The following is a 16430-nucleotide window of genomic DNA, read 5'->3' as shown; positions in this document are numbered from 1 at the left end:
GAGGGAGGGAGACGCAAGAGGGAAGAGATATGGGAACATATGTATATGTATAACTGATTCACTTTGTTATAAAGCAGAAACTAACACACCATTGTAAAGCAATTATACTCCAATAAAGATGTAAAAAAAAAAAAGAAATGCTAAGTTCTAATATCTGTATTGGTGTCTGTACATATACATATCTTTTTCATTTTCATATTCATTCCTATACATATGAGCGCGTCAAGAAGGATGAGCCTGGTGAGGCACCAGAGATTACAATTGTTCAGTCCATGCTTGGCAGACATGAACACTGCCACTGTACCCAGCAAAGTTCCATCAAGTCTATGACTCTCCATTCTTTAGCAGTCACTCCAATTGCTTCAAACCTTCTGTTCAAGGTATGACTGTATACATATTGCCTTAACAGTGATCGAAGATACAAATATTATCTGACAATATTTTTCAGGACTAAACAACTAAAGGTACTCTTACTGTATAACACAGGGAACTAAATTAAATACCCTGTGATAAACCATAATGGAAAAGAATATAAAAAAAGAATGTCTATATGTGTATAACTGAGTCATGTTACTGTACAGCTGAGACTGTAAATCAACTATACTTCAATAAAAAAAACACATCTGAAGGTAAATGAGTAAAATAATCTATCACCCTCTTAAACGCACACACACACACACACACACACACACACACGAGAAGAAAGCCTGATTCTTTTTTTCCAAAGAGAATATCTTCAGTGACCTTCCAAACAAACCTATTATACATTTTATTTTTGAAACATACCCTACATTCACAAGGGCAACAGAAAAAAATTGCCCTTGGCATTTCTTAAAAGATGCGATTCAGAAGACACGGGATTGTCAGCTTTTTTTCTGTAGGCATATGTTGCCCAGTGGGATGTAAAACCATTCAGAGGTCTGATTCAGAAAGAAAAATATGAAGGGGATAAGGTCAGAGCAGTTATGTACAGTCCAGTATGATAAAACACATTTGCAAAATCAGGACAAGATATTGTAGCTCCAGCATCTGTAGTCTGGTTTCCCAGCATCCACCTTTTACTTGGATACCAAGGGCTCTGAATGAGCATGTATCCCGGAATATCTTAGGTCTGAGATCATTCACCTCTCAGGGAAAACAAACACATACAAACACGGCACACACTGAAGTGGCTCTGACTTGTGCTAAAAATAAATAAATCAATAAATCCCAGAATTACCCACAGAAAGCACCAGCTAGTGCTCAGAATGAATCAAATGGAATATACAACCATGGACTGAATGATGACTCTCCTTATAAAGTTATCTTTATCTCCAATGAAAAGGCTTAAATTATATTCCACTTATAATTCCAAAATTTAAGATTGCTTTCTGTCAAACCAAACTTTGACAACAAATTTAAATATTTAGATGACACCTAAAGTCACCTGGCAGACAATTCTGTTACATCTTGAGATAAACTGGGACTGAGCCTGAGAACTTGCAGGTTACTATTTAAATGCACAGGTTTTGGCAACCAAGTTTAGAAACGAAAAAAAAAATCTATTACCTAACACACCTCCCTATGCGCCCCATCTCACTGCCAGCTGCTTTTTAAAATGTGAAGAATTTGTATTTGAGCTGGTTATTTATAAGAGCTGGTTATTGTTCCCTAGTTACTTCACCTTAAGATCACCTAGTAAGCAGTAAACACCCTCTTTAAAAAACAAAAAACAAACAAAACCATCATAGCAAAATTAGAATGCTTGTGCATGACATTCCTCTGGTTGAATATCTGTCTTAAAAATTAAAATTATTTTCAGAAAACCGCTCTCACACATTAAACGTCTAAAGAAATTAAAGAAAGAAAAAGAAAAAAAGGGGAAAAACCACACTTATATACACATATTAACACATAAAAGAGTGTTTCTTATCCAACTAAAAAGCACACTGTGAAGGCAAGGTGGTGCTGAACTGTTTTTAGCAAGGACATAGCTGACCAAACCACAGAGCACTCACCAAGCCCATCCACTGCCACCCCTGGCGTTCCCTTGGTTTGCATCCATGCTACGTATTTCCACCCACCATTTGCAGGATGCCTGTTTACAGCCATATGGACCAAGATGATGAGCCATCTGTCATCCAGAATTCTTTTCTTGACCTTTCCACATGCAATCACCTTTAGCACACTCCATAGGCACGTCCTCTGCAGAACACGTGCCCTGGAACATAAGGAGTTTCAAACTGAACACAGAACTTAGCATTCTTGATGGTCCTCACTTTGCCAAATGGATTTATTCCAGAGCTTTAAAGAAAAATCACAACCGAAACCGTGACCAGATGTGTTTAGAAAGATACAAACTAAATCAGTTAGGAGACTGACGTCCTTTACTAAAAACAGGCCTATGATGTAAAAGAACTTCAGTTACTCACCGACAGGAAGTTATAGCAAAACAAAGCAGTGAAAAGATACATAAAACATTTCACAACTGAAGCTGACTTTTCCAACTTCACGTGGCTGAATATTTTTTAAACTATTTTTGAACTTAACACTTCGTGTAGTAACCTAAAAACAAAAATTCATGACCTGTACCTTATGTACAACAAATCACAAAATCTCATATAGCACTTACTATATGGCAAATATAAGCACTTTCCGTACATTCACTTACTTCATCCTTTTTGTAATCTCTGTTTTCCATGAGGAAAAAAATGCAGAGACCTACGGGTAACTTGCCCAAGGGCACTGACAATGGCAGAGCTGGGATTCAAAGGGGGTAGTCTGGTTCTAACTGGGATCAGTGGTTATTATACTAACCACCTTCCCAAAGGAGTTTAACATAGATGATCCTTTTTTAAAACAGTTAAGTTTACTTAAAACTACACAAGTTTATTTTATAAGGTGAGAAGCCTTACCATTAAAGAATTTCAACTAGAGAAATTACTGTTAGGTGGTGGCAGAGCTAAAGTTTATCAGTCCCGGCAAACACCCACATAAGAAGAAGTAGTGGGAGACTAACTTTTTTGAGTTAAATATTCAGAGTCTGGAGAAATTAACATAGCTGGAGAAGTGTAGGGAAGGTGATGACAGCCAAGAAACTCCAAAAGCTGGGAAGGCGATCAAAGAAAACCCCAGGGCTGCAGTGCCTAACATCAGTCACACTCCTGTCAATTCTTCCTCCTCAATGCAGTCTTTCAGGAATGGTGCCTCCTCGCCATCTCACTGCTGATGCTTAAATTCAGGCCTTCAACGTTTCTTGGTCCAATTGTGCTAACAATCTCTTACTCAGCTTCTAGTCACCACCTCCTCCCCTACCCCAGCATCTAATAGCTCTGCTGCTAACAGAATAGTCTTTCTGAAACACAAATACATCCGATCGTGTTATTCCCCTTTTTAACTCTTCGGTGGTCCCTATAGCCCAAAATTTCCAGTTCCACCATCTTTGCGTAGAATCAAAGTCCATCACCCCAGGATTTCCCCTGCCTCTCTGTTTGCAGGCCCAGGAAGACACTAGGCTAAGTCATTCCTCTCTTACCCAGTTCACACTGTGCCTCTGCTGAAAAAATCCTTCTTCCCAACCCCCATTAGTCAACCTGCAGGACATCTCTCTATTCATCTCTTTTTCCATAAAGTTGTTCCACTCCTGCCTCCCACCAATAGAACCAACAATTTTCTCCTTTGTGTCTTCAGTGTACCACATGTATATGATTTTATTATATGGTCAATTTTTTACACACCTGACTCCCCTACTGTAATATAAGTCCCGTAAGAATACAGAAAGTGTCTTGTCATTTTATCAACAGCACCTTATAGTGCCTGACACACAGTAGGAGCTTTATTCATTACTGCCTGATAAACACATGCCTTCCACGGGCCATTATAGCCTTTCTCTTGACAAAAGTTTTCAGTTCAGTCTCTTGGTTCCCTCCAGCCCCATGAGAACATAGGTCCTGATTTTTTTTAATGGAAGGCATTCTAGAAAGATATGATCTACTCTATAGTCAACTTTTCAGAACACTTCCAAAGTGAAGAATAAATGTTGAATAGTAGAGTTCACAAAGAATGGACCATAGAACAAATCCCAGAGGTTATAGGTAGGGTAGGAGATTCTATGGTCATATACGCCTTGTGACATTTCCTTCTATGAAGAGTTAAATCACATTATCATATTAAAGGTTCATGAAAGTCCTAAGAAATTGGTTAACTTTGGACTTATTAACTTTGGATAGGCAAGTGAACCTTCCTTTGCTTCTGTTTTCTCATCAATAAATGGAAATAACAGTCTCTACCTTGATATGGTTATTGTAGGAATTGAATGAGATAATAAATATCAAATGCTCAGAACAATACTTGGCATACAGTAAGTGCTCAGTAAATTCAAGCAACATTTAATATTTAAATTGACATTTTCTAAATACATTTAACTACAAAGTCTGTTTTTTTGTCTAGCCATTACTAACACTGCCCACTACACACTTTGAGAAACACCAATATAGAATAAATACTCTACCACATGTTGGTCATTATGGAGATTTACGACTCCAGACTTTAGGAGAAATATAGGCAATCTGATAGTTAAAATGTAGGACAATTCACTCTGGCTTCTCTGTGGCTGGCAAACATCAAAGTTTCAGCTGTCGCAACTTGCTGAGATAGGAAAAAGTGCATTGTGTGAACTGAAGGAAAACTACTCTGCCATGGAAAGAAGTTTCTTATATATAAATCTCACTACCCTTTCTGTACCTAGAAAGCAGTATATTCATCAAGTTCTTATTTTCATTGCCAAGGAATCCTGCTATTAAGGAGTAAGACAGGGCTTCCCTGGTGGCGCAGTGGTTGAGAGTCCGCCTGCCGATGCAGGGGACACAGGTTCGTACCCCGGTCCGGGAAGATCCGACATGCCGCGGAGCAACTAGGCCCGTGAGCCATGGCCACTGAGCCTGTGTGTCCGGAGCCTGAGCTCCGCATCAGGAGAGGCCACAACAGTGAGAGGCCCGCGTACCGCAAAAAAAAAAAAAAAAAAAAAAAAAGACAAATACTCCATCCAGTCCATTTTTTTCCTTTAATAAATGAAAAGATTTATACTGGTAAAACTTAAAAGTAGATGATTCTTTTCTTTTTTAAAGGAATTTTGCCTTTTTTTTTTTTTTTTTTTAATTTATGGCCGTGTTGGCTCTTCGTTTCTGTGCGAGGGCTTTCTCTAGTTGTGGCAAGTGGGGCCACTCCTCATCGCGGTGCACGGGCCTCTCACTATCACAGCCTCTGTTGTTGCGGAGCACAGGCTCCAGACGCGCAGGCTCAGTAATTGTGGCTCACGGGGCTAGTTGCTCCGCGGCATGTGGGATCTTCCCAGACCAGGGCTCGAACCGTGTCCCCTGCATTGGCAGGCAGATTCTCAACCACTGCACCACCAGGGAAGCCCAATAGTAGATGATTCTTAATTCCAGCTTCCTCAAGTACAAAATTGTGCAGGATTTTGTGTGTGAGCATCTGTATGCATCTTCCTGGGTTAAGTATCATAAGAATGACTGAGGTTTTTTTAACCATTTTTATAAAATTGAAGTATAGTTAATTTACAATGTTGTGTTAGTTTCAAGCATACAGCAAAGTGATTCGGTTATATGTATAACTGAATATATATACTTTTTCATATTCTTTCCCATTATAGGTTAATACAAGATATTGAATATAGTTGCCTGTGCTATACAGTAGGTCCACGTTGTTTACGTATTTTACATATAGTAGTGTGTATATGTTAATCCCAAACTCCTAATTTATCTCCTCCCCACTGCTATCCCCTTTGGTAACCATAGGTTTGTTTTCTATGTCTGTGGGTCTATTTCTGTTTTGTAAGTAAGTTGATTTTGTATCATTTTTTTAGTCCCACATATAAGTGGTATCACGTGATATTTGTCTGAGTTTTTTTAAAAAATCAGGCCTATGTATCATTTAAATATTAAAAATCAAACAATAGGAATGGGTATATACAGTGAAAGGTAAATCTCTCTCCCAACCCTAATCCTTACCCAGAGCCAACCACTAGTATCAGTTTTTTATATCCTTCCAAAGACAGCTTATGTATGTGTTTGTAAGTATATATAGTAATATTATACTGTTACTCCATTTTTATAGAGATAGTAGTATATGATATTAACTATACTGCAACTAGCTTTTTTCACTCGGCAGTTTATCTTAGAGCTCTATCCATATCAACACAGAGGTACAGATTATTTGGTTAATGGACATATCAAAATTTAAGGCAACCCTATGATAGATAGATAGGTTGTTACCAGTGTCTTGCTATTTACAAATAACACTGAAAACAAACATCCTTTAACATACATCTTTAGGCAAGAAATCAAGCAGGGAATTGCTGAATCAAAAAATATAAAAACTGCTAAACTGCCCTCCAAAGGTTGCCCATTTTATCCTCTCAAGAATACTTACTCCTATACTCTCCATAAAAGGTTTTCAGATTTTCTATCATTTTTAATCTGACAGGTAAAAAATGATAACTAATGCTTTTAATTTATGTGGCCTATTTTGAATGAAAGAACCTCTGATTTAAGATGAGTCATACTTATGACGACTTAGTCATGGAAACAAAGGCACGATCAAAACTGGAACAATAACAGGAATTCAGTGAAGGTTTGCTTCAAGCTGACGGCTCTAGGGATGGTGGTCTGCAGACAGAGGAATTAAAAGGTTTCACCACGTGAGGTTTCTATCACGTTGCCAAACTGGAATATGTCTAAATAGACGACTGAACGTTTAGGGGAAAAGGGCATTTTGCAACCTGTAAGAAATATGGGAGTGTGCAAGGAGACAATGACCCACTATTGGCAGAGGTCCATCGGACCCACATGTTCAACTCACCATCCAGTAGCCAGTGCTGGCCGCGCCTGTTCTCCAGCTCTGACAGCATGAGGCGTGTGATCACGTGATCTGGAACCAAAAGACTTTTCTCTATGTACTGCTTTGCCATATCACCAACTTCTATTAAAGACAGGAAAAAGACACTCTCAAAAAAGAAGCTTCAAAAAAAAAAAAAACTTACAAACTCTTTTCTGACAGTTTTGCCTTCTTTCTCATTCCTCCCTGATGGCACGGGGAAGCTGAGAGGCACAACCATTCCTTAGAGACCAAAGGAAAAATTTTCCACTGCTCTTCTAGAAAGAATGCTGGATGACACAAACATCAACCGGTTTATTTCTTTTCATGAGCCTCAGGATAAGCAGATGGCACCTTGCTGACGCAGTTGTAGAAGCAACGCAGTGTTATTAGTGGAATGCCAAGTTCATAAAAAGATGTGAATTTTAAAATTTTTTTCAAAGAAAAAAATGCTCATATCATAATTTAAAATAACAATTTCTTATATGTGGAAATTGTAGGTTGGGTTCAGGAGAACAAATTAGCGGTTTAAATCTGCTAAATTTCTAGGAACTGAATTTCTTTTTTTAACCAAGATGAAGTCCTCTGCTCTCCAGGGATCTGATAATGAACCATTAAGAAACACATTCCTGACAGGCCAATTAAGTTCTTATAAAAACATATAGCAAAATTACATTACTAGGTAAAAAAGCTCAAGAATCATTTAGCCTCCACCTTTACCTAGAATTTAAGGCAGAGCCCTTCCTTCCCCAGACTGAGCCTATACTCCCAACTCTGACTTCAACACTGAAACGTGGGCTGTGAAGAGTTCCCATCACTGGACAAGGATCTCAAAATTAGGCCCAATGATGTAGATTCGGTAACGTGCAAGAAACAGAACATATATGTGGCTAAACATGAATGTGAACAAAACACATTCATTCAACAAGGATTTGTTGACTGCATACGATTTAACAGGTAATATTCTACAAATGTAACAGTGACTAAAAGTTGCAGTTACTGATCTCTAAGCAGTATTACTTTCCTTAAGAGCAACAACAACAATCTTAACTGAGAGTACATATTATCCCAGGCACTTATACGTGTTATTTCATTGATTCCTAAGATCCTCAACTTTAGACAGGAGGTAATACCCATATTTTTTTAATGACAGCTTTACTGAGATATAATTCACACACCACAACATTCACCATCTTAAAGTGTACAATTCAGTGGTTTTTTAATACTTCCTCAGTGTCGTGCAACCATCACCACTACCTAATTTCAGAACATTTATATGTCCCCAGAAAGAAACCTTGTACCTATTAGCAGTCACTCCCCATCCCCTCCTCCCTCTAGGCCCTGGCTTCTACTAATCCACTTTCTGTCTATAGATTTGCCTACTCTGCACATTTCACATAAATGGAAGCACATTATGTGGTTTTTTGTGCCTGGTTCCTTTACTTAGCATAATGTTTTCAAGATGCATCCACGTTATACCACCTACAGTACTTCATTCATTTTCATGGCTGAATATTATGATTCCATTGTACGAACATATCATATTTTTTTCACTCTGGATATTTTGAATAATGCTGCAGTGTACAAGTTTTTGTGTGAATGCATGCTTTCAGTTCTCTTCGGTAATACCTGTAAGGTATATATGTTTCACATCTGAAAAATCACTGTCAGACAGAACGCTCAGAGTAACTGACAAGCTTGGTGTTTACTCTGCAATGGTCAGGCCAGCCCCAGAGCCCTGTTTTTAGTCCCATCCACCAAACTTTAAGGTAATATAAACAACAAATACACATCTTCCAAGGTGAGAGACCAAGATGTGAACTGGCTCCAAATATCCCATGAGGAAACAGTAATGAGTAGGAATTGTCTTGTTTGGAAAAGAGAAGAACCAGAGAAGGACATGACAACAATTTACCCATAACCTGATACTTGACACATGGAAAAGGCATTAATTTATTTAATCCTCAGGGCTTAGAATTAGGACTAGTAGTAGGAATTATAAATGGACAGGAAAAGTCGCCTAAGGAAATGTTTGAATGGAGACTGCCCAGGAAGGGATATTATAGAGAGATTTTGAAAACTGGATTGGGGATTGGGCTTAATTCATGTTTTAGGTCCCTTCAGATGGAGGATTTATGGTATTAGGATGTGTCTGAATTCAGTACTTTAATGAAGAACAGTATCAAAAATGATACGTCTAAGGCCTCTGATTATCTCCTGACTCTCCTAAATGGCTTCCACTGACACCTCTGACACTTACCCTGTCCAAACTCAACATTCCCCTCCCACTCTGCTCTTGCCCTAGTGTTTCCTGCCTCCTCAGTAATGGAGTCCCCCATTATCCGCAGTGTTCTTGGATTCAGTTACCCAAGGTCAACCACGGTCTGAAAATATTAAATGGAAAATTCCAGAAATAAGCAACTCATAAGTTTTAAATCGGGTGCCGTTCTGAGTAGCATGATGAAATCTCTTGCCGTCCTACTCCGTCCAGCCTGGGATGTGAATCATCCCCTTGGTCCAGAGTATCCCACCTGTTAGTCACTTAGTAGCTGTCTTGGTTATCAGATCAACTGTCTCAGTACCTTCAAGTGACCATATTTTACATAATAATGACACAAAGTGCAAGAGTAGTGATGCTGGCCATCTGGATGTGCTAAAGAGAAGCTGTAAAGTGCTTCTTTGAAGTGAAAAGGTAAAAGTTCGACTTAAGGAGGAAGGAAAAACATTGTATGCTGAGGCTGCTAAGGTATATGGTAAGAACAAATCTATCCGTGAAATTGCGAAGAAGCAAAAAGAAATTCATGCCAGTTTTGCTGCCGAACCTCAAACTGTGAAAGTTATGAACACAGTGCATGATAAGGGCTTAGTTAAGATGAAAAATGCATTAAATTTGTACAATGAGATATTCTGAGACCACATTCACGTAACTTTTAGTACAGTATATTGTTATAATTGTTCTATTTTATTAATTATTGTTGTTAATCTCTTACTTTACCTAATTTATAAATTACTTTACCATAAAATTACTTTATCAAAATTACTTTATCCTAGGTATGTATGTATAGAGAAAAAACATAGTATATATATATAGGGTTCAGTACTCTCTGTAGTTTCAGGCATCAACTGGGGGCCTTGGAACCTATTCCCCATGGATAAGGGGATGTCACCTAAGGTTAAGCACAGTTGTCTTGATTTTCTTGATTTTTCCCATTCTTTTATATCTTAACTGAACATGAAGATTTTGAAATTCTACTTCCACAGTGTCTCTCATATCCAAGACAACTGATCAAAACATAATAGTGCAACAGTAACTATTGGTCAACAAATTTGAGCAAGCTGTGGGGATGCTGCAGAACAGCCTATGTCGTTGTGAGGAGAGAAAAGTGCAGCGATGGCCCTGGACCACCCTGGTAGTTAACAGGAGCGCATGGCTTATCAGAAAGCTGAGCCAAAGGAAGGAAGCAGCTAGATACACTCCAAAACCTAATTTAGAAATCTTTATATAGTGAAGAGGAGACAACTGGTCAAAGAATCAACAGACTGATAAACCATCTCATAGCTAAGATCAAAGTGAGTCCTTTACCCATACCAATCGTTGACCATCTACAAAATCAAAAGATTGCTTCTGGAGTCTTCCACATATCAGTCAACCAAAAGAATAAATAAGTAGATTACCTAAACAGCCAATTCTCAATTCTTAGCTTACTTGACTTCTCAGTAGCATGTGAGATGGCTCCTTTGCAGTAAGTACAGCAGCTAGAGTGATGCTTTTAAACTGCAAGCCCATCATAACCCTCCAATGACTTCCCATCTCATTGAAAGTATAAGCCAAGTCCTCACCTTGGTCTCCAAAGCCCTGTGTGATTAGGCCCTAGTTCTCTGACCCTGTCTCCTACTTCTCTCCTCATTGCCCGTCCTATTCCAGACACAACAGCCTCCTTGCACTTTCCTGAAGATCATAAGCATGTGCCCTCGCCAGGACCTTTGCATTTGTGCTTTCCTCTGCCGGGAACACTCTGTCCTCCAGAATTTCACGTGGGTCAAGCCCTCACTGCATCCATGTCTCTAATTAAGTATCAACTCAAAACGGGCTTCCCACCCTATCTAAACAGCACAAGCACAAACACACACCCCTATCACCCTCTACTCTCTTATCCTACTGTGCATTATTTCTAGAACTACAGACTTTACATATTATATATTGATGTATTTGTGAATTCACTTTCTGTCCTCCCCCACTAGAATATTGCTATTAGTTCACTGAAAAAATAATACTACTTTCCTCACTGCCATATCCTCAGTGCTTAGAATATAATCTGGCATGTATAGATAACTCCATAAAATTTTGTTGCATGAATGAATGAATACACTGAAGATTACAGAGAATTCTTTTCCCCTGGCAAAAATCAATCTGATCTTCCTATACAGTTATTACAGAACCATTTCCCCAAGATCATAGAGAGCTCAACTTTGCCAGGTATCAACTTTTTCAAGGGAAATATAGACAAAGTGTGATCAGTACTAACTAGGTGAGATGGCCATGTAGGGTTTCATAGCTCAGTCTTATTTCCTCAGCCTTTCAAACTATGAATAGCAATGAATGAGGTCAGGGAGGGAAAATGGGAAGAAGGAAACACCAGGACCCAATGTTGCAGAGGCATGGGGCTGCTTGGCATACTTGGAGGAACTTCAATTAGTGACATCTGACAAAACCACGCCATGAGAGAGAGCTAGACAGGTAGGTTAAGGAGCATGTCCTTCGAGGGACTAAAGGAAAAATGGGTAGTTCCAGAAATGCTATTCCCACAGCTAAAACCAACTATTTAATTTGCAGGGTCCAGCGCAAAATGAAAATATGAAGCCTCCTTGTTCAAACACTAAAAATTTCTAGATGGCAATAGCAGAGCATTACACTAAGTGCAGGGCCTTGTGTGACTACACAAATAAATGCCCATAGCGATATGAAATTTGGACAGGTTGGCGTGGTGAAAGCCAAGGAGGCTGTGACAATAATCCAAGCACAGACAGGCCTGGTCCAAAGCAGAGGCAACATTAGAAGACCTTCTGGCCCTTGAGAGTACCTTGAGCTAACCCACCGGAGACTGTGCAACTCCAAGTTCAAAATAACCCTGTGGAAGACTTCCAGAACCATCTTAATCCAATTTACTAGTGAAGAGAAAGATCTAAGCAGCATCCTTTCCCATTTTTGGCAGCCTGGGCTCTTCTCTGGAGCAGGACAGACAGCATGCCCTCTAATCTGATACAAAATCAAACTTGCTCCATGTCTCTCACTCCACACCCCACCCTCCCTAAAAACCAGGAAAAGCCAACAGCAGCCAGAGCAAAATGGACTTAACGTATCTACATCTGAATGAAGACTTCACTACAACAGCAACCTGCAATAAAACACTAGTTAGAAGACAAGCCCATTCCAGACAACAGGACCTTCATCTGCCCTTGTCACTTTGCTTGGAGGAGAAAGCAGTATCATGAAACGCTAATGCCAGCATGTTTGGATAAAACACATACCTGCTCCAATTCCTCAAGCAGTACTCCAAAGAAAGGCTGTACATACACATACGTTGTCTTACACAACTTTTGCATCCTTAGTGTGTACACGTATGTGCACAGGCACACACACATACACACACACACACACTCACTAAAATAATAAACCATAAACCACCAGGAAGGTTTCAAAAATAAACTTAATAAATTAAGAATAACTCAAAAAAAGGCCAACAGCTTTGCATATCTTAAGTGTCACAACAACTAAAAAATAAAAATAAAACTAATCATGTGTTTATGAGATTGACCAGAACACCAGTGATTAAGGCCACATTTGGAAAAACTTTCTTCAGAAATGGAAAGTGTCAGATGACAAAATGATATGTATTATAAAATTATGTATGTATGTATATGTATAGATATATATTACCATTGTCAATGTTAAATGTATTAGAAGAAAATCAATGTTCCACCTCTTTTACAATATAAATTTTGTAGCAATGCATCTTAAAAACCTATTCCATTTAATTACTACTAAATATAAATTAAAATAGACATGACCTTGGTTACCTTGAGAAATATATATTTTCAATACCTAGCCAGATCAGACAACATATAAGTTTTCAGAATTTAACACTACCTATTAAGTTGTATATTTAAAATAACATCAAGTAGAAAAATTTAAGATAACACAGAACTTAAGTACCTATTAAATTGGTCATTTCTCCAAAACTCAGGCTTCCAGGCTATGGAAGATATTTTTATTGACCTCAGTTCTTTCACATTAAAGTTGTCCATATTTGCCTTAACAGACTGACATAGATCATTGTATTCTGGGCAGCAAATATGGCAAAACACTGTCCACTGCTAAAAGGGGAGGATTTGGGGCACACGATTTGAATTATCTTGATTAAAAAGAAAATACCGGGACTTCCCTGGTGGTGCAGTGGTTAAGAATCCACCTGCCAATGCAGGGGACACGGGTTCGATCCCCAGCCCGGGAAGATCCCACATGCCACAGAGCAACTAAGCCTGTGCACCACAACTACTGAGCCTGTGCTCTAGAGCACACGAGCCACAACTACTGAGCCCGCGTGCCACAACTACTAAGCCTGCGTACCACAACCACTGAAGCCCGTGTGCCTAGAGCCCGTGCTCTGCAACAAGATAAGCCACCACAGTGAGAAGCCTGCGCACCACAACGAAGAGTAGCCCCCACTCGCTGCAACTAGAGAAAGCCTGCACGCAGCAACAAAGACCCAAATATAAAATAAATTTAGGGCTTCCCTGGTGGTGCAGTGGTTGAGAGTCTGCCTGCCGATGCAGGGGACACGGGTTCGTGCCCCGGTCCGGGAAGATCCCACATGCCACGGAGGGGCTAGGCCTGTGAGCCATGGCCGCTGAGCCTGTGCGTCTGGAGCCTGTGCTCCGCAACGGGAGAGGCCACAACAGTGAGAGGCCCGTGTACAGCAAAAAAATAAACAAATAAATAAATTTATAAAAAAGAAAAGAAAAAAAAACACCTTTGTCTAAATAACTAGGAGAGCCACTAAGCAAATAACACTTCTTTAGAAAAACCATGAGAAAACACTCACAGATATGTAGGTGGCACAATGGCAAAATCCATTCTATAGCCACCCTAAATATTCACAACTGCCAGCTCAAACATTCCAGAGACTGAATGACTTCCAAAAAGAAATAAATGCATAAAGGTCCAATATGTGAAAGACAGATTACTGAAATGGGGCAGTGGGGGGAGATGGTAAACACTGTTCACTAAGGGGAAACTGGAGAATATGGGATGTGGTTGGTTTTATGGTTTAAATACTCTCTGAATCCACTTAATACTCACTCAGTTGATATTTATTCAGCATCTACTATGTGCCAGGCCCTGTGCCAACCTCAGAGGAGGCCTGTCCCAGAGCTCAGAACCTAAACACTAGGATCAGGTGCCAGCCACAGAAAGCTTACAATAGCAAAATTTTATGGAATTTTACTGTCAGGCAAAAAAATTAAATAGTCGGTAATTATCACATTAAGTTATACAAGCTCTTACGTTACCAATAAAATTCCGTATAAATATATTTTGAAACAGAAATAGGCTACTGGTCACAAACTAAATGAGGGTATTTGGTCAAATATTCAACCCGCCAGCTAATTCACCTTTGACCACTGAAGAGTTATCCCTAAAATCCTAGTCCAGAGTTAACAGAAACTCAACCAGGCTCCCTTAATCTCTTGACACTGGAGACAAAAAGATGTGTTTTAACAAAGGTGGAGATTAAGAAAGATAATCAACTTTAGTCAGGTAAAATCCACTACTGGAATGGAAGTCTCTTGAAACCAAACCTCAACTACTATTAATACTTTAAGCAAAGGCAAGTGAGGTCTTTTTATTTTATTTGAATATATGTCTTTTGTCTTTCTTTGTCAAAGACTTTTTTCAATAACTAGCCCAGAAAGTGCCAGCATAAAGACAACAATGACAAGGGTGTTTTGTGGCATGGGCCTCCAACCAGCTGTGCAATGACCCTGCCAGCATCCTACCAGAGACCTCCCACTTTATCCCTAGTATATGCGAGTCACTCCAATTACTCAGAACCACAGGTGAAAACTCTCTTCCCCAGGAACATGCCACTTATCTAACCAAAATTTTCTGTGCATCTACTGCACGCAAGGCACAAGAGATACAAATATAAGAACACCTCCAAGAACGAGGAGTGGGGACAGACTCATGAACATAATTATTAAAAAGTGTATGCTCTGGGACTTCCCTGGTGGTCCAGTGGTAAAGAATCCGCCTTCCAATGCAGGGGATGCAGGTTCGATCCCTGGTCGGGGAACTAAGATCCCACATGACACAGAGCAACTAAGCCCACGCACCACAACTACTGAGCTCACGCGCCTCAACGAGCAAGCCCACGTGCCACAAACTACAGAGCCCATGCGCCACAACTAGAGAGAGAACACCCGCATGCCGCAACTAAAGAGAAGCCCCTGAGCCGCAACTAAGACCCAAAGCAGCCAAAAATATATATAATAATAATAAAATAAAATAAATAAAATGTAAAAAGAAGGTACCTGAGATAAATTTATAACTTATTTATTGTAAAATAATGCAAAACCTTGAAACTATAAAGACTTTAATCCTATTTGTTCTTTGTTCCTTTGGACATCATCAGACTAAGATGTCCAACAGGATCATGTCACTGACCATGTGTCTCTCCTGATTTCACATGAACCACACCTGTCTTCAAAACCTTTCCCCTGCCATTCAGTCTCAGGGTAAAAAATTTAGCTTGGGCTTCCCTGGTGGCACAGTGGTTGAGAGTCCACCTGCTGATGCAGGGGACACGGGTTCGTGCCCCGGTCTGGGAAGATCCCACACGCTGCGGAGCAGCTGGGCCCATAAGCCATGGCCGCTGAGCCTGCACGTTCGGAGCCTGTGCTCTGCAACAGGAGAGGCCACAACAGTGAGAGGCCCGCGTACCGCAAAAAAAAAAAAAAAAAAAAAAAATTTAGCTCATCATGGGGTCAATAATTATTTGTGTTTTAACCAAAGGAAATTGCAGCGAAAAATTATTTAAATCCATGATCTATATAATCAATTACTCCCTACATCAAAAGGATGTTAACAGTAAAAAAATTTATTTTTCTTTTTAGATTTGAACCCAAATTTATGTAAAGTACAAATGTTTATCTCTTTACCACTAATTCTGAGATTAAAATGAAAGAATTTGTAATGTGATTTCTTTTTTTCTATCGAGATATGACTCACATATAACATTACATCGGTTTCAGGCCTACAACATAATGATTTGATATTCACATATATTTTGAAATGATCACCACCATCAGTCTAGTTAACATCTGTCACCATACACAGTTACAAACTTTTTTTTTTCTTTGTTGTCTTTCGGCTGCACCACACAGCATGTGGGATTTTAGTTTCCTGACAAATGGATCGAACCCACACCCCCTGCAGTGGAAGCACGGAGTCTTAACCACTGGACGGCCAGGGAAGTCCCCAAACTTTTTTTCTTATGATGAGA

General features: G+C 39.4%; 1 protein-coding gene across 4 annotated transcripts in view; it reads right to left on the bottom strand.

Moving 5' to 3' along the window:
• AK4 (adenylate kinase 4) overlaps positions 1 to 16430 on the bottom strand; it is a gene marked incomplete at its 3' end in the record, with an annotated part of 76372 nt that overhangs the window by 33398 nt on the left and 26544 nt on the right. For 3 of the 4 annotated variants that reach the window (XM_082612661.1, XM_082612660.1, XM_082612659.1), the window contains exon 3: positions 6856 to 6975. The exons of the other annotated variant lie outside the window; for it this stretch is intronic. In XM_082612661.1, the coding sequence (XP_082468787.1) occupies positions 6856 to 6975 (120 nt within the window). The remainder of the gene's footprint in view (positions 1 to 6855; positions 6976 to 16430) is intronic. 4 annotated transcript variants of the gene reach the window in all.

This window comes from Mesoplodon mirus (genome assembly GCF_964341445.2).
Source record: "Mesoplodon mirus genome assembly, chromosome: 3".
Lineage (NCBI taxonomy): Eukaryota > Metazoa > Chordata > Mammalia > Artiodactyla > Ziphiidae > Mesoplodon > Mesoplodon mirus.
Note: the sequence above shows the minus strand (reverse complement) of the source record. Positions and strands in the feature narration are given on the sequence as shown.